At 39.2% G+C, this 25387-nt stretch overlaps 4 protein-coding genes across 4 annotated transcripts; 1 reads left to right on the forward strand and 3 right to left on the reverse strand.

Annotated features, from left to right (window-relative positions):
- Positions 1–3392: 3392 nt before the first annotated feature.
- Positions 3393–4328, reverse strand: LOC123033413 (olfactory receptor 5V1-like). The gene has a single exon (XM_044450020.1). The coding sequence runs from the start codon at positions 4326–4328 to the stop codon at positions 3393–3395; it is 936 nt and encodes a 311-aa protein (XP_044305955.1).
- Positions 4329–10163: 5835 nt separating this feature from the next.
- LOC123033414 (olfactory receptor 11L1) lies at positions 10164–11111 on the forward strand. Its single transcript, XM_044450022.1, has one exon. It carries the CDS (start codon positions 10164–10166, stop codon positions 11109–11111), a length of 948 nt encoding a protein of 315 aa, XP_044305957.1.
- Positions 11112–15145: 4034 nt separating this feature from the next.
- On the reverse strand, positions 15146–16084 carry LOC123033415 (olfactory receptor 6N1-like). Its single transcript, XM_044450023.1, has one exon. It carries the CDS (start codon positions 16082–16084, stop codon positions 15146–15148), a length of 939 nt encoding a protein of 312 aa, XP_044305958.1.
- A 6642-nt stretch (positions 16085–22726) lies between these two features.
- LOC123033416 (olfactory receptor 49-like) lies at positions 22727–23701 on the reverse strand. Its single transcript, XM_044450024.1, has one exon. The coding sequence runs from the start codon at positions 23699–23701 to the stop codon at positions 22727–22729; it is 975 nt and encodes a 324-aa protein (XP_044305959.1).
- Between the last annotated feature and the right edge of the window lie 1686 nt (positions 23702–25387).

Here is a 25387-nt window from a genome sequence, read left to right on the forward strand (position 1 = left end):
CTACTCTTGCTATATAGCTACAGACTGATGCATTTAAAACATTTATACAGGTATAGCTGTTAGATACTGATATAGATAGAAAACAAGCTGCTTCTCTTTGCTTGCCCTTGTTTTACCAAAAGACATAGTCGTGTGTTCTGGATGGGTGATATGGTATTGTTTTCTTTTTTAAATCCTCACAGAATTTAGTATAATGTTAATTGCCCCCCTGCCCCTTAAGACTTAGAAAAAAGTTTGGGAAATATTCTGTAGTCACAATTCCCAAAAAACCCAGAAATTATTAAAGTGAAACAATTAAGGTCTTCTGTTTTGCTTCCATTCTGCACATTATCCAGGATGTGTTAATTCCACTGCAATGGTCATTCAAGAAATTTCCAAACACAGCCAAAATGCAAAATGGTTCCTGGTCATGAGGGACCCTCACTCTGTATCCTAAAAAGATCACACAAAATAATCAGAAAACATAACTTCTTGGGTTTGTGTCTTAATTGTGTTGGGCAGGGGGATCTTTCATACCTATAATATTGGCTTTAAATTTACATAGTTGTTGACATGGTGTACCATCCTGACTACCTCTGGCTTGACTGCCAGATGTATAATATTATCTGTTCCACAAGGCTATAGAAATGAATAAACAAAGACTGTGGTTTACAGAACAAAGTTGAGGTCATAGTTCAGCAAAGTACCAAAAAGTAAGGAATTGTGATCTAAGGCTCCCTAGCCTTAATATGACATGATCCCTAAAATGGCAGAAAGTGCATGGAAATACTCATTCTCCCAGAACAGAAAACCATATGGAAAGGATGCAGAATCATGCAGAATATGATCTGTGGAAATGATATTTGAAGCTGTTGATAAGAAACAGCATAGGGTTACCTCTGTCTCTTGTTCTTCAGATGTGTTGGACTGAACTCCTATCAGCAACTAGTAGGGCCATTGGAATATTCTTTTTCAACATTAGGATAGAAAACATGTAATCAACCAAGAAATTCCAAAATTTGTGCAGCACTTTGAAAGGACGCTCTTGAAGCAGATGAAGATACAAATAATGAATCCTTAGTCAAAGAAATGTAAGAACCAGACCACCAATGTTATCCTATGCATGTCTACTCAGAATTAAGTCTCCGTGGGAAATATTCCAGGGATGAGTGTGGAGGATTGCTGTATGAACTATTAAAACTTACATCCTTTTAAAATCCTTGGGACAACTTAGTCATTTCCTAAGTCATAATGATCAGCATTAGTTCCCAATCTCATCCTCTCTCTATATCTATCTATATCATCTGTACATGTATCTACAGATATATGAATTAATAGATGGAAAGTCCAGTACACTAGACTGAAGCTCACTTAATGCATAAGTCATTCTTTAATTATAATACAGCCAGGTTGTTGTTACTATCGTTTTTATACTGCCCCACATCTGAAAATTTCTGGGCTATCTCTCTATTAGCAGAGTTTACTCATGTAAGCAATTAATTCAATAAAACACGCGTTTTCATACCTGAGAAACCTTAGTTTTTCATGTTGTTATCACTGTTTGTATGTTGTGCATGGATTTCTCATTTGTTTTGTTTTTATATATATTCCAAATATGCTTTGGGAGCTGTCTACCTCAAGAGCTTTCCTAGATTAGAACAATCTTCCATTCCCAGAAGTGATTCAGAGACATTAAATCCAAACAAAAACATTCCAACTCAATTTTACACTCAGTACCTATTTGCTCTAAGCTAAATAATGTTTTAATTTTTCAAACCAGCTTTCCCCAACTTAGTGCTCTCCAGATGTTTAGGATTACATCTCTCATATGCCCCATCCAACAATAGAAAGTGTTGAATCACAGTTTAGAGGCACCTTTTGCTGTATTGCTTTGTGACAAATCTCTACTACTTGGTTTGACAGGAAAAATAATAAGCAAGCAAATCAGAAATAAACTAGATTTCTTTTCCAAATCAAGAACAATGTTTAACCCAGTTCAGATATGGGACTTGTACAGAAGCAGGTGTCTGACAATCCAGTCAGGGCTATGTCCTGATTAACTGCCCAAGAGCATAGTGATGGATTTGATGATATCTGTGTTGAGCAACTGATGGGTGAAAGCTCAGGTTATCTGAAACAGCTAAGTGAGCAAAGCCCTGATCTGCATGAGCACATATTTGGCCACGTCTTTTTCAAATCTGTCTGTCTGTCAATCTGTCTATCTATCTAGCTATCTAGTATAGTCTTCATCCCTGCATTCTCACCAGTCATCTGTTGTTTCCCTGTATCATGAACTCAGAAGTAAGGAGTTGAATTTTGTTTTATTTTATTTTATAAAGCAATGTGTTCTAATTGCAACATGAATGAAAACAAGAAGATGAGCAGAAGGGCATTTGAAAATAATTATCAAAATTTTGCATACTACCAAGCTTGTGAATGTGTTCAAAAATCAAACTTGAATTTCTGTTACCAAATACTGATTCTTTATGCATTTCACTATGCATTTTGGGATGTGTGTGTAGTGAGAGAGAGCACATTTACAGATGTGCAGTATTCCCTTATATAATGCTATTTGATAAGTTTGCTTCATTAATAAGCACATGTTTGTGCATACTTTTCCTTGAATAAGGGATGAATAAGAATTTCATTTCATTCATTTTGGGAATTTATTTGAATGCAGATGGAAGCACAATTAGCAGTTGGAATCTCTACATTCCTGAGCTCACAATACAATAAATGCAGTAAGGAAAAAGCTTGTGTTTCCCACAGTGATAGAATGCCAGAGGATTGCCCTATTCATTCACAGATGGGCCATACAGAATGCCTGAACATTTTCCGGTGGGTGGGGGGAACTCACCTAACAGAGTAATAATTATAAGGAATTATGGCTTCCCCTATACAACCCCAGAGTGGAATAAGAAGAAATCATTACAGAATATATAAGCCATTCAGCACTGTTGAATATCTCAACTCTACAAATGAACAAGCAGAATAGATGCTTCAGAAAATTTCATTAGCTCATTACCAGGCACTCTGCTGAAAGAGAAGTTATACATAAACTAATGCATTACACATGAAGAAAATGGAGCAGCAATAGAAAAGGTGGTACGAATAAGATCCTCACTCTTGATTTCAATGGGTTCCCTCCACAATTCCACACACTGATGTGTGTGTACTGTCTTTTTGCTATGAGATTTAGAAAGAATGTGAACATAAAAGAAAGGTACAATACTAAAACCATCAAAAGTCAGATTATGTTGTTTGGTTACCACAAATCATAATGAATACTTGGCATGCCCCCATTTTTGAGCATCAGCAGAATAAACCTAAATGGTAGTCATTTTGAAGCATGTATCACATTTGCTTGCAATGTTAGAAAGGAAGACCAATAGCAACAACTGTTGCTGCCTTATTCAGAATGACAGTTTCTTCACTAAGATCTTTTTGAGGGCCTCCTTCACATCTTTGTTCCTCAGTGTGTAGATCAGTGGATTTAACATAGGTGAAAGGATATTATTAAACAGGGCAATCATTATATCATTATTTAGTGAGTGGTTGGAGATGGGTCTGATGTACATAAAAATGCAACTACCAAAGAAGAGCAAGACAACAGTGAGATGCGAAGCACAGGTAGAAAAGGCTTTCTTCATCCCAGTTGAGGAGTTCATTTTCAGAATCCTCCAGATGATGCGAATGTAGGAAATGAGGATACACATGGCTGGTCCAAAGCCCATTATAGGACTAGCAGCCAAGATGGCAATGATGTTGTTGAAGAGTTCTCCACAGGAGATAGCTAGAAGAGGAGAGATGTCACAGTAGAAGTAGTTGATCTCATTGACACCACAAAAGGACAAGTAGAACGTGAAAACAGTGTGCAGAGTGGCATTGAGTGAGCTTGTGAACCATGAGGTTGACACCAGCAAGGAACACATTCTCTTATTCATGACTACATGGTATCGGAGAGGATTGCAGATGGCAGCATAACGATCATAAGCCATTACAGCCAACAGGAGTGACTCAGTACCAATGAATAAAAGAAAGAAAAATACTTGCATCTTGCATCTTTTATATGAGATGTTATTTTGTCCTGAGATCAGATGCACTATTATCTGAGCGATGGTTGTTGAAGTTTGACAGAGGTCTAGGAGGGAAAGGTTGCTTAGGAAGAAGTACATGGGTGTTTGAAGACTTGGTTCCAAGGAGATAATGCAGATGATCAGAGCATTCCCCATCAGTGTAAGGAGATAGGTGAGGAGCATAAATACTAGGAGAAGGAAACGCCATTCATTAAGGTGTGAAAAAGCCAGAAGGATGAATTCTGATGGAGCGGTTTCATTACTTATATCCATTTGATTGGCTTCAGAGATGTATTTTTTCTCTGCAAACCAAAATGCATAACTAGTTAAAAATAAATGAAATAAGTGAACAAAAATAAAGGAAAAACGGTTAAACACACACCAATGAAGAATGAAAAAGCAATAAAGCTATACTCTTGCTAAGTAGCTTCAAGTCGTTTCATGTTATGTTATCATACATAACATCCCTTTCACTGTTTACACATGCTTCACCAAATTACATATCCGGATGACTGCAGGTTACATATCCAGTGCAAAAGAGTTAGCTTGGGAATGAGGGGAATGCTAAGGACATCAGCATGCTCTTCTCTTGTCTGAGGATGGGCAATGTTCTCCTGCAGAAGCACCAAAACTATTCCAAATGTGAAAATAGCAGGTAAATCCAAAATCAAAACTGGCATCAACCAGTTTGAGAGAAACCACATGTTCCTCATACCCTTGTTTCCCTGGGACGTATAATGAGTGAAAGATTTAAACTTTTGTTGTTTTATAAAGACAGTCTGTTCTTTTTCTTTCCCCTCTCCATTTTCCTTACATATTTGAAGGCAATGGAAAGTGTCCCAAATGGAGTCACTTGTCGACCTTGTGACCTTCAGAAAATACAAATCTGTGCTTTATTTGATTGGGATCCTGTGGAACACAGGTCAGCACTTTGCTTCATGGAAGAAGCTAGAACATCAGTCCTTTCACCTAAACATTGAGGGCTCAGTCTGGTTGGGTGTCCATATCATTTCTACATGTCTTTCATTTATTCATAAGCCATCCTATTGCTGCACTCACCTGCTGTTGTGAAATTAATATTTGGTTGGAAATTTGTATTTGAATACGTGTCTGAATATGAATGTTTCAAGGTATTTTCCATTAAATGTGCATTCCTAAATGGATTTTCTCCCAAATCATGCATTTAGGAAACGTAAATTGATGTGGTAGTTGAATGGAGGATGGTGCCAAAAATATTTGGCAAAAGTCTGAGTCTCTTATTCTCTCCCCCCACCCTTTTGATAAGCAGTCAGCCAGTCAGCAGAGTATGTATTTCTTGACTTGATACTGTCCATGTTTTTCAGACTCACCTCTGCCCCAGTCAGGATGGACAATAATCAGGAATGATGGGAGTTAGAGTTGTAGTCCCAACTGCCTGGAAGGTACTATGTTTGACAAGGCTGGTACGGGGAACAAACCCGTGCTGTTACTAACTTCAGATTGCAATGCTCTTCTCATTGTGCATGCAGATAAAAGTTCACTAAAATTACAGTCCGATATTTGTCTAGTTAGAATAAATCCAATGAGAGTGTCTCGCCAGATGTGTTCTTTGGTTTTAATGCTCTATCCAAAATAGAAAATCAACATTTCCCTAAGGTTATCATTCTCTCTGCTTGGTTCTCAGTATTTCAGACTAAGACAAATTCTTTAGAAAAGCCTGGAGAGCACAGTGATTTTGTTTAGATAGCTGCTTAGAAAGCCTCCTCCGCCTCCTCCTCCAAACTGGGTGTTATCTATAGTGCCAAGAAGGCGAAGAAAAATTCTTACATCTTTTATACATTTGGAAGCAGCCTAGCTAGGTCTCCTGGGTGTCCATATGTGCATGTATGTGTGTCTTCTCATGCCTGGGGACAGAATGGTTGAAAAAAGAATTGCTGCAGAAGAACAAATGCCAGAAATAAAATGCCAGTAGTATAATTATAGTGAATGATATGTACTGAGAGCATTACAGGACAAATTGTGCTATTGATGGGTTTCTGACTTCTGGACAGGAAGGCTTTGCTTTCAGAGATGCTGAATGTATCTTCTCTTTCACCTGAATAATATTTAATAATATTTGCTGCCCTGTTCTAGCCATTTAGTTTATCCTAATCCAGAAAGGGAGGGAGGGAGGGAGGAGAATAGAAAAGATATAGCACATTTATTTAATGGCTGTATGACATTTCTTCTATGCTACAGAAGCAAAGAAAACCCTCTTTAAAGAGTGATGGAATGCGTCTTTGGAGAAGTGTGGCCAACTCTTTCTCATCTAGATGCCAAAACAGCAGGTTTGGAGTGGAGGTTTCTACAAGTTCAGTTGTCACTGTCAAAACACTGTCCCAAGTAGGTCATCACCATCTCGCAAATGGCGAAAGGCCCCAGAGCAGAACTGAGTGCAGCAGTTCTTGAAGTGTCCTGGGTTTGGGATATTCTTGTTCATGATATCCAGCTATGACCCAATAAAGTTTTTGCTTTTTTTAAATTGACCTATGAAACCAAAGGGTAGTTCTTCAACTTGTAAGAACAGTTCAGAGAAATGAATGCTTTCTACCACATAACTCTGTCCAAATGCTTTAACCATTATGTGACGCTTAGGTGGGATTTAGCAATGGATGATTATTTTGTTTCTGTTCATTTCTTAAATGCAAACTCACAAAAATATGGCATCTTCTTGATCTTTCCTTTCCACCTTCCACATGTTGGAAAGATATGTACAAGATATGAATCAAGGAAGCCACGTGTATTGGCCTTCCTCCTTGTCATTGTACAGTTTCTAAGACTTGTGAGATGCCTACACATGCAAACCAGACTCCCCTTCTCAGACCATCTAGTTCCTCTGAGGACACAACAGAGGAGCTGGAGCAGCTCATCATGGTTCTGCTCTCAAAACTGACAATGTATGAAGGCAAGTAACAATGTAGGGTTTAAACAATTCTGGCACTCGGAGAAGTTCAGACAAGAAGCCACCACATCATTCTTCAAAGAATACATATAATCCACACATCAGGGTAAATACCACAGAAAGTGGATAATGTCATAGGAAATAGCATGTTCTCAGGATGGGAATTGTGGAACAAAGAATGTTTCATTTTCTTAAACAAAAGCTCTTAGAGATGTAACTTGCCTTTAGGGTTACACCTTTAAGATACAAAACAGCGATACCAATTCTACTTGTATTTGTTTCAATTGATGCTAATTTAGATTGATGCCCTTAGCATATTTGTGTTGTGCTTTGCATTTCCTTCTTGCTAGATGATGCTTTCATTAATGGACAACAGCTGTGGTCCCATTTTCTCTCCAGGAACCTGGAGTATTCTTCATATGCCTGGAGCAACTTCCCTAGGGTGTTATCCAAGGCTTGAAAATTACTGCAACTCTGTTCCTGCTTCCATAAACACAAGATTTCCAACAGCAGCTGCATGCCAAACGCATGCCCCCAGGTTTTCTCAGAAGCTTCAGATTCTTAACCCAAAGGTATGGCTTCAAACGAGGGGCAAATTCAGATCAAATGAGATGCAACCATTTTGATCATTAGTCTGTTGTTTTCCCTATCTCTGGAAGACAACTATGATGGTCTCATTGGTGACTTATGTGTTAGTGATGCTTGGAATTCTGGCAAAAAAACAAAAAAACCCTACAATGTGTTCTGTGCATCTGTGACTTCTCTTTTTCCTTAACTAATTAGAGGTACAGGGTGAGTGGTATTGTTATCCTATTCATAATGCATAAGGAGGGGGTGGTTATTTCTTTCTTTCCATGCCACAATCAGAGTGCAACTTCCTCAAACAGCTGCACAGCTTCATAAATTTCCTTTTGAAGGGAGACTTAGATTTCATAGATAAATCTGAATGTCTGAAACAGACTTCCCCATGCAATCTAACACCTCTCATCTGAATGCAGATACTTTACCATAGGCCACATTTTCATTATGGATCCTGCTCCATGGTCTTGGGATAAATTGATCTAAACCACTTATCATGTCTTCCTTACAATTGCCACATGAATTTCACCCCAATTCATGTGCAAAGTCAAATTTGGAGTTACTATTGAAATTAGATAACCGGTCCCAATTCTATGCCTGCTGTCTAAGCAACTGGAGGATAACATGGAGTCTCATTTTTGACCTCAGAAGTCTGCTCCAAGCTCAGAGCTGGGACTCTGAAGCAACCTTCCTCCACCCTCACAGCCAGTGTGGAATGGGCTCCTCATGAGCAACCTTGAAGATGGGCTTTTGTGGGCATAGAAAAGACGAGATTGTTGTGCCAGCATATGCAGTCTTCTGGAGACAGTTCCGCCAGTGCTCAAAGTCTTTTACAAGACAGGAGAAATGTAGAGGCAAAGTTTTGCCACTATGGTAAGCATCCTGCCTTCCATAGGATGCTTACAATCCTCCACATTCAGAGGGTTACAGATAGCCTGACTGGACGGCACTGTACACAATTTCAAGGGGAAATGGTTTCAAAGAGAGGGGTGTCTCTAAGTTTTAAGTATTGCAATATTCTCTTATACTGATTGATTTCTTTTCCAGCATACAATTAGAAACTATAATGGCATTTTGTGTCAAAAGAAAAGTCTTGTCATATTAATATTAATATCAACCACTTCAGATGAATAAAACAGGCACAAAGGTTTAGAGGATAGTAACTGAATTAAAAGATTGAAAGAACTGTGCGAAAGCTGTAGTATGGATTATACAGCTTCCTCAAACATATTTTAATAAAAATCTATGAATGGTGTACTGAAAGTGAATCAAATCCCATAATTATTTGGTCCATTTGTTTTGATTTGTTGCTGTTACGTGCATCAAATCATCTCTGTTTTATGGTGATCTATGAATGAATGTCCTCCAGTCATTGACAGTCCTGCTTAGCTCTTGTAACTCAAAGGTGTTGCTTCCTTTATGGAATCAAGGGGGAAAATTAACGTTGTTATTCAAGTATGTTAATTAAGGTGCTTTCTTTAGGGAAGGTCAATAACCTTCCAAATTTGGAGAGTCAGAGGCATCCTATGCAGGGCAGAAGGACCATGAACTCATTGGCCTTTGATTTTTCCTAGCACTACTGTCTTCTCCAGTGAGTCTTGGCTCCTCATGATAGGACTATTGTAAAACTACCTCAGTTTCACCATGTTTGCTTACAGAAATAGTTTTGGCTTGATTTGATCTAGGACCTACTTGTTCATGTTTCTGTTCGTACAGGGTATTTGCTTCACTTCAGAGAACTAAAAGAGAGGTTCTGTATTTGCCGAACAACATCTGGAACAAAAAGGAATGATGGTTGGAGACATGAAAGAACTAGCTGACTAGCTCTCCAAGATCAGAAAGTTGACCTTGGACAGGGAGTGAAAGAGGTGCTTTAGCAGGGAAGGAGGGAAGGGAACTGCAGAGGACAGAGTATGACAAATCTAGAGGAGACAGAACTACTCTTTCAGACATTGAGATCATGTATTGCTGTCAAGAGGACCTTCCTCATACTGTGCCTTTGAAGGGGAGGTTGTTCCTGAATCAATTTGTCTTCATTGAATTTCATATTGCTGTTGTGACCTGAGGTTCCAGTTTTATTTGTATTAGCTAACGACACCTCGCTTTATGCTGGCTGAACATTTTCTTGGAATCCCTTCAGCTCTCTCATCAAAGTAATGAAGTAATATGTTAAACAACACTGAGCCTGAGATAGGATCATTAGCAAAGGTAGCTTCATGGAACAACGCAATCATTCATTTTGCTGAAATGGGAACATCAAAGCTAAGTGGCATTACATACCTGAATAGTGGATACTGGGGGTATGCAACGTGGAAAGACTGGCTCCTTGATATCCTTCCTGATAGCTTCTTAGGTCATGAACTGACTTGACACAGTTGGAAATTGAATGCTGGATTAGATGGCTTCTTGATTCAATATAGCATAGGCTCCTACCATTCATACTTTTAAGAAAATTGTCCTTATTGCATTTGCATAGGCATGCACTACTGATGAATATTTGTGTTTAATATTGACACACATTATGTGATCTTTCTCTTTTTAGAAAGCCTGAATTATCATTTATAGTAGATTTTGTGACTGAGTTACACCAGCAGCAGAACACAAAAGGAATGCAGCAAATGGTTAACCACAGCACCATATCAGAGTTCCATCTTCTGGGGTTCCAGAGTCTTCCTCAGTGGCAGATCCTATGCTTTAGTATGTTCTTACTTATCTACATCCTAACCATAACAGGCAATGTGGTCATCATTGCAGTGGTCAAGCTGGAGCCATGTCTTCATTCCCCTATGTACACTTTCCTGCAAAACTTCTCCTTCCTAGAAATCTGGTATACCACCACCATTGTGCCCAAGATGCTCAGCAACCTCCTGATAGAGAGGGCCACTATCTCCTTCAATGGGTGCATGACCCAGCTCTACTTCTTTGTCTTCTTTGGGGCAACAGAATGTTTCCTGCTGTGTGTGATGGCATATGACCGGTACCTGGCCATCTGTGACCCACTGCATTACACAGTGTCCATGAACACTCTGTTCTGTACCCGCTTGTCCATAGGAACTTGGGGTATTGGTCTCTTCACAGGGTTGTTGCCATCTTTGCTGATCTCCAGACTAAGTTTCTGCAGATCCAATCAAGTGAACCATTTCTTCTGTGACATCCCACCTTTGCTGAAACTCTCCTGCTCTGACACTTCAGTCACGGAGACAACCGTCTTTCTGCTCTCTGTATTGGTCCTTTTCACTTGCTTCCTGCTTACCCTGGTGTCATATGTATTCATCATCTTGACTGTCCTGAAAATCCCTTCTGCTTCTGGAAAGAAAAAGACCTTCTCCACCTGTGGTTCACACTTGGCTGTGGTGGTAATATATTATGGCACCATGATCTCTACGTATGTTCGCCCCAGTGCTAGCCTTTCATCAGAACTGAATAAGGCAGTCTCTGTCTTCTACACTGTGGTGACCCCACTTCTCAACCCTGTAATATATAGTTTGAGGAACAGAGATTTCAAAGAGGCCCTGCAAAAACTGGTCAAGAAGAAACGTGCCCTATTCAATAGATAAAACTGAAAATAGTGGCCTTTTTACCATTGATTTTAGTTGATGGTAGGAGTTTTTTCACATTCTTGGCTTTTACACTATATTTTCTTATAGCACTTAGTACATTTTCTTGAACTTTACCATAGATGGTTAAGCAAAGAATGTCACAGTATATTTGCAATCACATGGTTCTTGTCAATTTGTTGCAGTAATGGTACTAAAACCAGTCACTGTCAAAGTAAGTCAGTTTGCAAGTTGAATCTGGTAAGTTAAGAATGGCTGAATGAATAATGAGACTTAAGTGCAATCAAAGCTTAATATTTCCATAATTCAAGTCAGTATTTGTTCCCTTGTCCATGTGAATTTAATCAATGGGAGAAAAATGTATGTATTACTAAGTTGTGTATTTCAAAGATGTGCACAATTGATGTATTCTTTTGGTGAAATACTCCTAGAAATAACAACAACAACATAGACGCTCAAGTTAAACATGCACGCACAAACTCACAATCTGACATAGACCGAAGTCTGAACAACCTTCAAATTGAAATTTGGAGAAGGTCAATGAGTTCATGCAGCATCTGATTTATACATTCCTCATACATTTTTCCATGTTTAAGATGCTTAGGAGTTCCATTGAAATCAGTGAGTTATGCCCCACTTATTTCTATCAGAATTAGGTGCATCTAGTGGCAATCTGTTGTTGTTTCTTGCTGGCACAATATCATGTAGTGTCATATATACCTACAGTGTCAATTTAAAATAAACTACACATGAACATCACCAGACGGTCAACACAGAAATCAGATTGACTACGTGCTCTGCAGCCAAAGATGGAGAAGCTCTATACAGTCAGTAAAAACTAGACCAGGAGCTGAATGTGGCTCAGATCATGAGCTTCTGGTTGCAAAATTTAGGCTTCAGTTGAAGAAAGTAAGGAAAAGCACTAGGCCACTCAGGTATGACCTAAATCATATCCCTGATGAATATACAGTAGAGGTGACAAATAGATTTAAGGAAGTAGATCTGATAGACAGAGTGCCTGAAGAACTATGGATGGAGGTTCGCAACATTGTACAAAAGGCAGCAACTAAAACCATCTCAAAGAAAAAGAAATGCAAGAAAGCAAAATGGCTGTCTGAGGAAGCTTTACAAATAGCTGAGGAAAGAAGGGAAGTGAAAGGCAAGGGAGAAAGAGATAGATACACCCAACTGAATGCAGAATTCCAGAGAACAGCTAGAAGAGATAAGAATGCCTTCTTAAATGAACAGTGCAAAGAAGTAGAAGAAAACAATAGAATAGGGAGGACCAGAGATCTCTTCAAGAAAATTGGAGATAGGAAGGGAACATTTCATGCAAAGATGGGCATGATAAAGGGCCAAAATGGCAGGGACCTAACAGAGGCAGAAGAGATTTAGAAGAGGTGGCAAGATTACACAGAAGAACTATACAAGAAAGAGCTCAACGTCCCTGATAACCATGATGGGGTGGTCACTGACCTCGAGCCAGACATCCTGGAAAGTGAAGTCAAATGGAAGTCTGAGCCTTAGGAAGTCTGAACAACAACATTGAACAAAGTCTGAGTAACAACAAAGCTAGTGGAGGCGACAGTATTCCAGCTGAGCTATTCAAAATCGTAAAAGTCGATGCAGTAAAAGTGCTACACTCAATATGCCAGCAAATTTAGAAAACTCAACAGTGGCCACAGGATTGGAAAGGTCAGTTTACATTCCCATGCCAAAGAAGGGCAATGACAAAGAATGTTCAAACTACTGCACTATTGCACTCATTTCACATGCTAGCAAAGTTATGCTCAAAATCCTACAAGCTAGGCTCTAGCAGTATGTGGACCGAGAACTACCAGAAGTACAGGTAGGAGTTCGAAGAGGCAGAGGAACTAGAGATCAAATTGCCAACATACGTTGGATCATGGAGAAAGCTAGGGAGTTCCAGAAAAACAGCTACTGCTTCATTGACTATGCTAAAGCCTTTGATTGTGTGGATCACAACCAATTGTGGCAAGTTCTTAAAGAGATGGGAGTACCAGACCATCTTATTTATCTCTTGAGAAACCTATATGCAGGTCAAGAAGCAACAGTGAGAACTGGGCACGGAAACACTGATTGGTTCAAAATTGAGAAAGGAGTTCGGCAAGGCTGTATACAGTCTCCCAGTCTATTTAACTTATATGCAGAGCACATGAGAAAGGCAGGGCTAGATGAATCACCAGTTGGAATTAAGCTTGCTGGGAGAAATATCAACAACCTCAGATATGCAGATGATACCACTCTAATGGGAGAAAGTGAAGAGGAACTAAAGAGCTTCTTGATGTGGGTGAAGGAGGAGAGCGCACAAGTTGGCTTGAAACTCAGCATTAAGAAAACTAAGATCATGGCATCCTGTCCTCTCACTTCCTGGCAAATAGATGGGAAGAAATGGAGGTAGTGACAGATTTTATTTTCCTGGGCTCCAAGATCACCACAGACGGGGACTGCAGCCAAGAAATTAAATGACGCTTGCTCCTGGGGAGGAAAGCTATGGCAAATCTAGACAGCATACTAAAAAGCAGAGACATCACCCTGCCAACCAATGTGCGTATAGTCAAGGCTGTGGTTTTCCCAGTTGCAATGTATGACTGTGAAAGCTGGACCATAAGGAAGACTGAGCACAAAAGGATTGAGGCCTTTGAATTGTGGTGCTGGAGGAGACTCCTGCAAGTCACTTGGACCGCAAGGCGATCAAACTGGTCAGTCCTTGAGGAGATCGACCCTGACTGCTCTTTAGAAGGCCAGGTCCTGGAGATGAAACTCAAATACTTTGGTCACCTAATGAGAAGGAAGGACTCCCTGGAGAAGGGTCTAATGCTGAGAACAATAGATGGCAAAAGAAAAAGGGGACGACAGAGGATGAGGTGGCTGGATGGAGTCACTAAAGCAGTTGTTGTGAGCTTGAGTGGACTCCGGGGGATGGTGGAGGACAAGAAGACCTGGAGGAGTGCTGGGGTCACGATGGGTCAGACATGAATTTGCGACTAACAACAACAACATAATCTTGTCATTTACATATATTATCATCAGATTTGGATACTTCTAAATAAGCGATAACCCACATGGAATTTTAGGTAGTAAAATCAAGTGAAAGGACTGCATAGGAATTAGATAAATTTGCATTTCTGTTAGGATTTTAGGTTGAATAGAGGTTTACTTGTACTTAGAGTTGTTCCATTCATATCAATGAGACTTAATTTAATCATGACTAATCTAAGGACCATTTATTTCAGTGATTATACAAATAGGACTAATACAGGTCAGAGTAGATATATTTATTTCTTGCAGCCATTACTCAATATTATTATGCATCAGAAACAATGAAAAAGAACTTAACAGGTGAATAAATGAATGAATTCATAAATTGCAAACCTTCATGTCCCTGAAGGTTTGCAAACCTTCATGTCCCTGTGAGACATATCTCTGTTTCTCCAGGCATCTTAAGCTGTACTGTCCTCAGCCCTTTCTTATCCACAAAGCCAAGTTTCCAATTCCCACAGAGCAGGTAATCTGATTTTCAGCATCCCACAACTAGTTTTTGTGGCATTAATTGGAACCCCCTGCCCCATCATCATCATCATCATCATCATCATCATCATCATCATCATTTTGTGGGCAAAATATGAGTGACAATAGTTCAGCCATTTTGGAGTGGGAGGAGCAGGAACTGAATGGCTGGCACATTTCTATTTTTAGCCCTAAATGAAAGAAAATTACTAGGTTTATGGCTGTTTATTAGCACATAGACACTTTGCAATCCATTGGTTTATACACTGGTTTGGATCTAGTTTTAGGCATGTGCAGCTTATCTGATAGAAGCAGACTTCTCATGCCTCATGCCTCTACTTTATCCTGAAAATGCAATAACAAGATTCAGGGGTCCCTGCTGAATGCGGTAAACTGAGGTGCAGGGAAAGCTGTCCCAAAACTGGGTGTGGGGGTACTTCCATGAGGGGAGCCCTCCCATCCACTGAAGGCAGATCTTTGATTCATTTCCTGGAGTCTGGAAATTAATAGGAAATTCTCCTTCTTGCTATTATGTTTTTGAATGCCTCATGGACCTTGGCATTTCTCAAGCTATAGATGAAAGGGTTCAGAAATGGTGTCACCACACAGTAGAACACAGACACTACTTTGTCCGAATCATGAATGTCCCTCACTGAAGGCCTCACATACATATAGATGACTGAGCAATAATATATTAATACTACACTAACATGGGCTGTACAAGTGGAGATTGCTTTATGTCTTCTTCCAGTGGATGGCATCTTCAATACAGTTACAATGATTTTGACGTACGATGCTGTTATCACAAGAAAGCAACCCAAGACCATGGAAGAAATACACATGAAGAAGGCAAATTCAATGAACGATTTGTCACCACATGGAAGAATCAGTACTGGGGCTAGATCACAAAAGAAATGGTTGATCACATTGGGCCCACAGAAATCAAGCCTAAAAAGAACAATGGTTGGGGGCAATGGGGCAAGCAACCCTCCAAACCAACATCCAAGGATCAAGAACCTGCAAACTCGACTGCTCATTATGGTAGTGTAATTCATAGGGTTGCAAATGGCTAGATAGCGGTCATAGGCCATCATTACCAAGAGGAAGTTCTCTGTAAGCCCCAGAAAGAGGTTGAAATAAAGCTGTGTGAAGCAACCAATGGGGCTGATAATCTTTTTGTCCTTTAAGAAGTCAACCATCATTTTTGGGATGGTATTTGTCATGTGTCCTATTTCCATCAAGGATAAGTGGCTAAGGAATAAATACATGGGGATTTGGAGCTGCTGATGAAGCTGGACAATGGTGATTATTGTGACATTCCCACTTATGGTTAAGATGTAGGCCAACAGGAAGAGTACAAGAAGAAAAATCTGGAGTCCAGCAGTGTTGGAGAAGCCTAGGAGGATGAATTCATTCTTAGAAGTTTGGTTTTCTGAAGTCATTCCTTTATTTTTTTTATTCTGGGTTTGTTTAATCCATGATCATTTCCCCTTAAAAATTGAACAAAATTAATTTATCGTTAAAAACAGGCAGCAAAAACAAAGCCTCTTATAAGCAACAATTGATCATTCTGGATTCTAGCATAATGTACTTGATGTAACAGGGACTATATAGAGCATGACACACATGTATTGGTGTGTGTATGAGTTTTCAGCATGTTTGTTGTCATTGTTGTGCCATGCTCTGGAGAGATGGGAAGAAAAGGGAAGGAAGAGAAGGTGCAGGAGAAGGTTAGATATTTTAAAATATAAAAACATATCACAGGAGATCACCAGGGCAGAGTGCCAGTTCACTCCCACCACAGTTCATTTTTGCATATGGACTTAATTCCATATCAATGGATGTTTGCACTTTACTCCTAAGGGGACAAATGAACTGCTGTAGGTGGTCACAATTTGCAAAAAGGGCAAATCTCTCTTCCAGCTCTAACTGGATTTCCTGTCTTTAATTAGTAAGAAATCTAACATGGTTCACAATCATTCCCAGCTCTCCTTGCACTACAAATGTCCTTCTTCCATGCACTCTATTCCCATCAATAAATCTTAGGACTGATTTTTAAAAACAATTGAAGCAGGAGAGCATTGAGCAGTGTATTCTCATGCATGTTTCCATGGACACAAGGAGTTGAATTTAATGGGGTTTACTCTCAGGTAACTGTACATAGATTACAGTCCTAAAAAGAAACCTCCACTCCACAGATGTTAAGAATGAAAACAAGAAATGCACACAAGAAATCTAATCTAGCGTGCTAATGACCACACCACAATATTTCTAAGAACTAGTGTAATAATAAAGATTGGGGACTGGGTTGGTTATTCCAAGCTCCTCAGAGTAAGGGCAACTTCAAATCAAAGGACTGAATGGATATGCCCCATCCCTGGTGATTTTGCATGGTAAGGAACACAAAGCTGCCCCATTCCTTCATAGAAAGCAAGTTGTAGAAGGGCACTTCAAAGGTATCCAGCATCTTCATTCCTCCCTGTTTTCTTTTTACTCTGTACTTTCTTCAAGCAAAGACTCTCATGAAGTGTATGACTTTTTTCTGGCCAGTTTGTGAACCTGTGCTTTTAACAGCTGTTCCACCTGCAGATATGATGGGATGTTAAAGCTACTTTTTTCTCCAAATCAAGCTGCTGAACACACTAGCCTATTTCCCCAACCAACCAAATTGATACAGCAGTAAAAAATTTGTGATGTCAGATTCACCAGCCTGGTTTTCTCTACCTCCAGACATGACTCTTGGCACAGTTCTCACACAATTGCAATGAAAACAACAAGATGCTCAAGTTCTTTTCAGCATTCTCAGTGGGGAATGACTGCTGAGGTCTGAAAGCAGCATCTTGAAATGGGACAGTGCTGCTCAGCGCCTAACAAGGTGGTGTACCTTAATCATAAACTAGAAGACGAAATTTTGATTTGCATATTTTGAATGTTGTACAAGCAGACCCCGTAGGCCAGTTATTCTACAGCAAATATTATTTGAAAGTATTTTGTAGTAGTACCTCCAAAAAGGGTTTTCTTCATATGTGTGTGGGTGTGGGCAACCACCTGTGTGTGCATGTGTGTATCTGGGCTAATGTAAGTGGAATGGATGAAGTGCACATATGACCAATGTCATGAAACATACGTATATAATCTGTTCTGAAACAGGATTTGACACATTCTCTGGCTATTATGAATAATCTCACATGGGCCTTGAGGAATGTGCATATATTAACTGTAGTGGTTCCAGTTTTACTTAATATTTTGCTTAATATCTGGTGCAGTATTCCCTCTTCATTAACAAGTCATGTGCACATTATTAATGATGTGTGGTGAATGTGCCCAGTGATTCCTTTTTGCATATTAATGCTTCCACTCACATTAGCCTCTATGAAGTTCCTGTTACACAGCCACAAGCTGATGATTTCACAGTACCCTGCTCCATTTCAACATAGCCCCGATGCATCGTATCCATGTGCAACCTGACATAGCTCAAAGCTGTTTACCAGTAATTATGCCACACATGAGGATGAAGCAGGTCTTATGAGTTCTCCTCACTGATTCTGTATCCCTTTAACACACACACGTAGGCACACACTGAATCAGAATCTTTTCTCTCAGCAAAGTACCAACTAAAGGAGAGAAAAGGACACTCTCTGTGCCCTCCCTAAGAGAACAATTTTAGTATGATGGAATCATATCAGCAAAAAGCAATTCCCTGACAGCTGTTAACATGTGCGACACTCTCATTGCATTTTTAGGGACCAAAACAATCTCTCCCACCCACCCCAGTTTGTCTCTTTATGAAGCAATTGGTCTTCACTGCATCTTCAAGCAGACCATCTAGCAGAACCACCCATGGGCCAGCTTATATATTTTTGGTGCCTGAGATAGATACATACTGAAATGGTATAAATAACATCTAAACAGTGCATAATAATTAGAAACACAAATTATAGTGTGTTATTAATTAACAGTATCCTGGTCATATGTAACACCTGACTCAACAGCTGCATACAGCGAACACACGAAAGAGTTCTGCAATCACCAATTATTATGGCCAGTGTCATATCTTTGAGTCCTACTTTAAGTAAAAGCCAACACTTAACACTGGGAACTAACATGAAGCAGAATGAAAGCATCCTCTGAGCAACTCACGCAACTTTTTCCCACTGCTGATAGACTATGACTATACCCACAATTTGTTAAGTATGAGACAGAATTTTCCAGTATGATGAGAGAAGAGATACAAAAAGCTGGCTTACCTGCTCGATCTCCTTAACTATTAGGGCCATAGGAGATCTATCCACCCAACTTCTTCAGTAAATAGATGAATAATCTGAATACGCTAACCAGTGCAGATATGTGAAAGTGCATTCAATTCCTGTCAAGGATGTAAAATGCCTACAGTGTGCAAGGTAAAACCAAAGTGGCTCTCAACAAATCATTAAATACTGTGCAACTCTGAAGCATAAAATAAATACATCTACCCCAACCTAAAGGGAGATGGCAGAGCTAAATGTATAATGTAGAAAACCCATCAATATTGCTTGGTCCTGTTCTTCAGAAATTCTAAATAAAGTTTATGAGTTGGACATCTATTCCAGTTTCCGATGCAGTGGGATAAAGACAATTGATGGTATATTTGCATCTGAAGTACTTTTTTTAAATGTTTTAAATTTCCGTAGAGATCCTCCATTGGCTCATAGGAACCGATTAATGAGTTATCCATGGGAAATGTGTGTAATGCACATCTTTGATTATCCTCTTGCTATCCGTGTTATACATAAGCGGGCAGGGAGGGAAGCAGAACTGCATTAGAAAAAATTTATTTCTGTATTCCTCTACAAGTCACATCACCTACTTCTGTAAGTATCTGAGGAGATGCAGGCATTTGGGAGCATTTTCTGTGCAGCATTATAAATGTCACATTTGTTGTTGCTGCTGTTTTTAAAAGTCTCTTTAAGATCTAAAAATATAAAATAGTCATTATCAGGCTATCAGCAAACAGTTTCCATCATTGCCAGCTGGGTTTCAGGATAATTCCATGATGATTTGTATCATACTGCTCTCACGTGGGCCACTTCTGCTTCCTGAGTCCCAGAATATCCATGGGAATATCTCTTGATCTTCTGTTTTTTCCATGGGCATTCCAGGATATGCATGCAGCAAAATAGACCACATAACAGTGCTATGTTATTGCTTTTCTCTTCTCCCCGATCCCCAGAAAAAATAATATTTATTACAGTGGTTGATCACAAAGAACCCCTGTGTGCTGCTTTTCTCTGTCATTTTAAACGAACATGCGTTTAAGATTAGGTTTAGGCAAACCTCCCTATGCATATTAAAGGATTATGGTTTGGATCCAGGTTAACTAGCTTAGAGGGACAGACAGTGCAGGTGTTCAACCAGGACACAAATTCATTCTGAATTTTGGTGGAATGCACAAAGAACATTTCTGGATGTAAGGTTGAAGATTTAGCTTAAGGGTTAGAGGTTGGGGTCAGGTTGGGAAAATCTGGAACCGTTTGTTTGTCCAATGGTCACAGGCCATTTTAGATTGTTCAAATATACTAAATGTTCAAGAACCTCCTGCATTATTAATTATTTTGTATTGCCTAAATATTGGCATTCTACTTGGATCATAGGATTGAAATGCAGCTTCATTTTAGGAATTGAAAATTGGTTTGAAAATTCCTGATCCATATGTATTTTATGGGCCTAGAGTCAGCTTAGAAAGGGCAGACACTTTCAGTGCTGAACCAAAACCCAATTAGAATTGGGTTTTGCAACAAGTTTTGACAGGGCAAAATGTGTCAGTATTCAACCAGAACTCTCTTTGTAGGAACTTCTTGAATGTATATGGAAGGCATGGTGACCACACCTGGATCCAATTTTGGTGGCTTAGCTTTCTGCCATGGCTGGGGTTGGGTTAGGAATATGGTCCTCTTATTGTTCAGGGTGAGGGTTTGGTGAAGGTGAGAGCTATCATTGGGTTTGAATAAGGACTAGGAAAATTTGAGTTCTAATGCATATCATACCTTAGAATATTCAACCACAAAGAATGATCAGCATGAATGCCCTGTTTTAAAGATCTTTTAAATATGGGCATTATGCCTGAGTCTTAGGGGAGTAATCTTACGTTTAGGGTTTCAGTTAGGAAATCTATAGTTACTATGCATTTTATGGGGCCTCAAACCAGCTTTGGGCAAAAAATGTCAGAGGCGAACCAAAAATTCCTTAGCACTGTCCTTCTGAATCATGGTTCAATGTATAGGAAAATGCCTGTATGTAAATTTTGGGATTGATCTTTAGGGACAGGGATGGGACAGGGATGGAGTTAGGGTTACGATGCACATCATGAGCAGAGTCAGCTGGAGCCAGGGATCAGAATTCTGACTCACTCTGTTTCTATGCTTCTATGAATGATCAATGAGTGAGTGATTAGCAAGAATGTCCTGTGTGCTATTCTTTTTTCTTATTTGACTGAGTATGTACATTATAACCAGAAATTAGTTTCATCTTAGGGTTCGGGTTAGGAAAACATAAGGCCTTTCCATGACTATGTGCCATTAAATAGTGTCAATTGGGCAGAAAGTATGAGAAATCATCAAGAAAATGGTGAGTATTAAGGAACTTTATACATATTGTGGGAATATAGACAAAATATCCATGGGTATTAGAGTTAGGTTCCAGCTTCAGGTTAGGTTCTGGATTTATAAAACTGGGTCCCTGTGCATGTACAAGGACATGAAAACCACTTAGGTTGTGCAAGCATAGCCACTGAACAAGAAAAACTAACCTAGAAGAATTTGTCAAGATTCTACCTAGTTCTTATCATTTAAATTATACTTCATTTTAGAATTTGGGTTATTAAAACCTTGCTCTCTGTCCCAAATTGAGTCCTGTTAGATTGAGGAGAAAGTTTCAGTGTTCAGTCTGCTTCAGGTGAGTTTTCTGAATGTAGGTGGAATGTACAGCAAAGGTACCTTGATGTGAGGTTAGGAGTTTAGCATTAGAGCTGGGGTTAGGGTTAGGGTTGTATCTGGGACTGGGGCTACAACTGGGACCAGGGAAAACTGATCCCCAGGGCATATGCTGCAACCACAAAATACCATACATATTGAAAAACATGAAAGATCCATATCAGGGTTGCCATGTGTGTACATGAAGGCAAGACCATTTCACAAGCCATGCTAATGACTTCTCTCCAAGAGGCATCTCTTCCTTCAACCATTATCAGCAGAAAGCTGTGCTGAGAATGTTTTGTCAAGCTTTTTCTCTTTTCTCCCCTTCTCACTCCTGTTGTTGTTGTTGTCGTTGTTGTTGTTGTTGTTATCCCCCTTGCAGGCTGTGTTTTTTAGATTGAGGCTATGGGTAGAGGTTTAATAAAATGATATATAAGCTGCTCCAGGTACCTTCTTCACTGAGCAGTGGCCTAAAAATCTTCAAAGAAATAATGATAAAGAAATACAAATGATTACATTTATGTGGGTCCCTATGTGTTTATGTGTATGTGCTCATGCAGTTGCCATCTCCCAAGCCAGCATCACATACTACACTGCTTCCTCCTTAAATCCTCTTCTTCATGTATGCCATACGGACTTTTATTGAGAATTCATTTGTTCACATTATATTCTTTCCTTAAAGGGCAGCTAATATTGTAAGAAATATGGGCTTGCCTCCTAAAGTTCCAAAGGAGCTTTCTTTCATGGAATGAGAGTTCAAGTAATGGAAGGACACCTTTTCCTCCTGAAATAGCTTTTATTTGATTGAAGATTATGGAAATGTTGAATCCAAGCCATATGGATTCAATAATTCCTCCCAATATATTAGGGAAAACTTGGATGAGTAATTGCAAGTTAGTATGTCACATGTGAGTTGTGGTTACTGAATAGCTACTGCTGAAATACAATATTATTGGAAAGGGGATTTTCAATTTGAATAAAAACAAATGTAAAACTATAAATACAATTTTCAGCTAGGACAATGAAACAGGCTTCCTTCCAACTTTGGAGCCACTATTAAAGTACAGAAAGATATCTAAACTGGAAAAAAATACATTTTAATTCCCACACATTCCTCTTATTTATTACGCTCTACTACTTTTTCTCTGAAAATCCATGTCCCTTCATGTCTCCGTTCTTCAAGAGGATTGCACACCTAATGAAAGCTGCCTTCATAGCCTGCTTTACCTGGTGGTTTCTCAAACTGAAGATGAACGGGCTCAGCACAGGTGTCAGCACAGTATTGATCAAAGAAACAATCTTATTAATTGATGGGTTACTGCCTGAAGGTCGTACATATGTGAAAATGCAACTGCCATAGCCAAGAGAGACAATCATCAAGTGTGAAGAGCAAGTGGAGAATGCCTTGCGTCTTCCTGAGGCAGATGGAAGTTTGAGAATGGTTGCAATTATGTAAGCAAAGGTCACCACTGTGAAAATTAAAGAACTCAGAAGAGTGGCTGAGGATGAAAAGAAACTTATCAGCTCTGCAAGACTAGTGTCAGAGCAAGCTAGTTTCATCAAGGCTAGGCTGTCACAGAAAAAGTGGTCTATGTGGTTGCTTTGGCAGAAAGGAAGCCTTGCAACTAGGATGGTTGGGAGAAGAGTGGCCAAAAAGCCAGCAGCACAAGAAGTCACAGTGAGAAATAGGCAGAGTTGAGTACTCATAATTGATGCATAGCGCAGTGGATTACAAATGGCCACATAGCGGTCATAGGACATCACTGCTAGAAGGACAAAGTCACTACTTCCTAAGAAGAAGAAGAAATAGCACTGGGAAAGGCAAGCTGGGTATGAAATGGTTTTGAAGCCTAGTAAAAGGCTTGTCACCACCTTTGGCACTACACAGGTTGTAATTAGGATCTCTAAGCAGGAAAGATTCCATAAAAAATAGTACATGGGGGTGTGTAGATGATGGTCATGAATGATGATGAAAATAATCAAGATGTTTCCAGCTAAGATGATCAGGTAGGATGCAAGCAGGAGCAAACCCATGAGAAATTCTAGTTGATGCAGTTCAGGAAAATCAAGCAGAATGAAGTCTGTAATGGTAGTGTGATTCTCCTCCATTCCTGGGAGAAGCAAGTGAAGAGGTTATGAAAATAATTAGCAATGCACCAGACTATGGAAAAGAAAATCAAAAAAATACAGAAGTTGGTCTGCAACAGTCATACCCAGGCAAGCCATCCCACCATCAATGCATTCTTTTTTGTTGTTTCTCTCTCTCTCTCTCTCTCTCTCTCTCTCTCTCTCTATATAAATAAATAAATAAATAAATAAATAAATAAATAAATATAATTATAATTCATTCCACTTATTTAAAAATGTACATTAATATACTTATGGGTCCTTCTTGTCTCCAGACGAAGCATGTAGAAAAAGGCATAAAAGATGAAAAGATACACAAAGTATCATGGAAGATGAGTTGAGATACTGGAGTGGGTAAAGAAGAAAGCACAAAGCAGAGGAACAGCTGACAAATACAGATAATGTAACTATGAAAAGAAAGTTCTACATTGAGATTAAGAAAAGCATAAAGGGACTGTGGGTCTATCTCAAGAAAAAAAAGTTCTTTCATTTTTCTTGCAATATGACTTTCTGAAGCTCCCTGATTGTGATTCATGGTTTGGAAAGGAGCATGAGAAGGGAGACAAACTTCTCTGTAAGGAGACACACATTACAAGGGTACCGCCAGTCTAAGCTTGCTAATTGAGATAGAGGATTCCTCCCATTACAGCCAGCACTTTTAGAAGCCTTCCTGCAACATTCAGGCAAATCCTGCCTTCATCTACTCACCTTTGTCTGAACAACTCACTGTGCTGCTTAGCAAGTCTGGTCTTCCTTGGGGACTTGTAGAAGTTTCTGTTATGTTCAGTAATTTCAATTTTTCTGTTATGTCTGATAATTCCAAAAACATTCATTGATAAAATAACTAAAAATGGCACTGTTCTTTGCAGCTGACATGACACCAATATTTTGAACTGTCAGGCTGAGAATACAACAGAGTTTATTTTAAAATATGAAAGGCAAGATGTGACTCATGTCATCCATGCTTTGTATGTTGCTATGGCCCTTCTGCCATGAAAGCAGATCTTGACCCAAAGTGAGTTTCTGCCAATCCTCAGCTCCTAAAGAAACACAGATGCCTTTAAGAAATTGGCATTTGTCCAAACGTAGAGAGATATTGCAGGTTTGGATTTTGTCTTTTTGCAATCTCTCACAGTTCAGAGGAACCCCAAATGAAATTACTCTTGCAGACTATTCATTGCATTCAAGCATTCACTGAGATGTTATCCTTGCTTCACATTGACCTGCATGGTAGTTTTTGCCTTCAAAGTCCTTCTGAAAGTATAGTGTAATGCTAATTGTCCTTCTTCTCTCTGCTTCCTACAACACCTCAGACAATTTTGTAATGAAATGCCTCTATCAAGATGGTTAAATAGAATCTGTTCATAAGGGTATTCACATGAGACTGTTAAACTCTGTTCAGAGATTTGGCTATCATGCAATATAGCACAATAAAATACTGTTTTGCTAAAATAAAGATGATTTTAGTCATGTCACTGTGCTAAGCTTCCAGCTTGAACTTGCTACTGCTAATTATATCAAAGGTATCAGTATTTATTTCTGTTGCAGTTTGGGTTCTTTACTGTATCCATTAAGAAATCCATTATGCTCACTTTAAAAAAAAAAAAAGTAAACAAACCTAACAAGAAAGGAATATAAATAAGCAAACGAATGACAAAAATTCCAGTA

This window comes from Varanus komodoensis, unplaced genomic scaffold (assembly GCF_004798865.1).
Source record: "Varanus komodoensis strain SLA01 unplaced genomic scaffold, ASM479886v1 scaffold62, whole genome shotgun sequence".
NCBI classification, from domain to species: Eukaryota; Metazoa; Chordata; class Lepidosauria; order Squamata; family Varanidae; genus Varanus; species Varanus komodoensis.

Excerpts from the sequence above, each read along its gene's own strand:
- LOC123033413 (XM_044450020.1), bottom strand. The coding sequence starts at position 4,328 with ATGGATATAAGTAATGAAACCGCTCCATCAGAATTCATCCTTCTGGCT.
- LOC123033414 (XM_044450022.1), top strand. The coding sequence starts at position 10,164 with ATGCAGCAAATGGTTAACCACAGCACCATATCAGAGTTCCATCTTCTG.
- LOC123033415 (XM_044450023.1), bottom strand. The coding sequence starts at position 16,084 with ATGACTTCAGAAAACCAAACTTCTAAGAATGAATTCATCCTCCTAGGC.
- LOC123033416 (XM_044450024.1), bottom strand. The coding sequence starts at position 23,701 with ATGGAGGAGAATCACACTACCATTACAGACTTCATTCTGCTTGATTTT.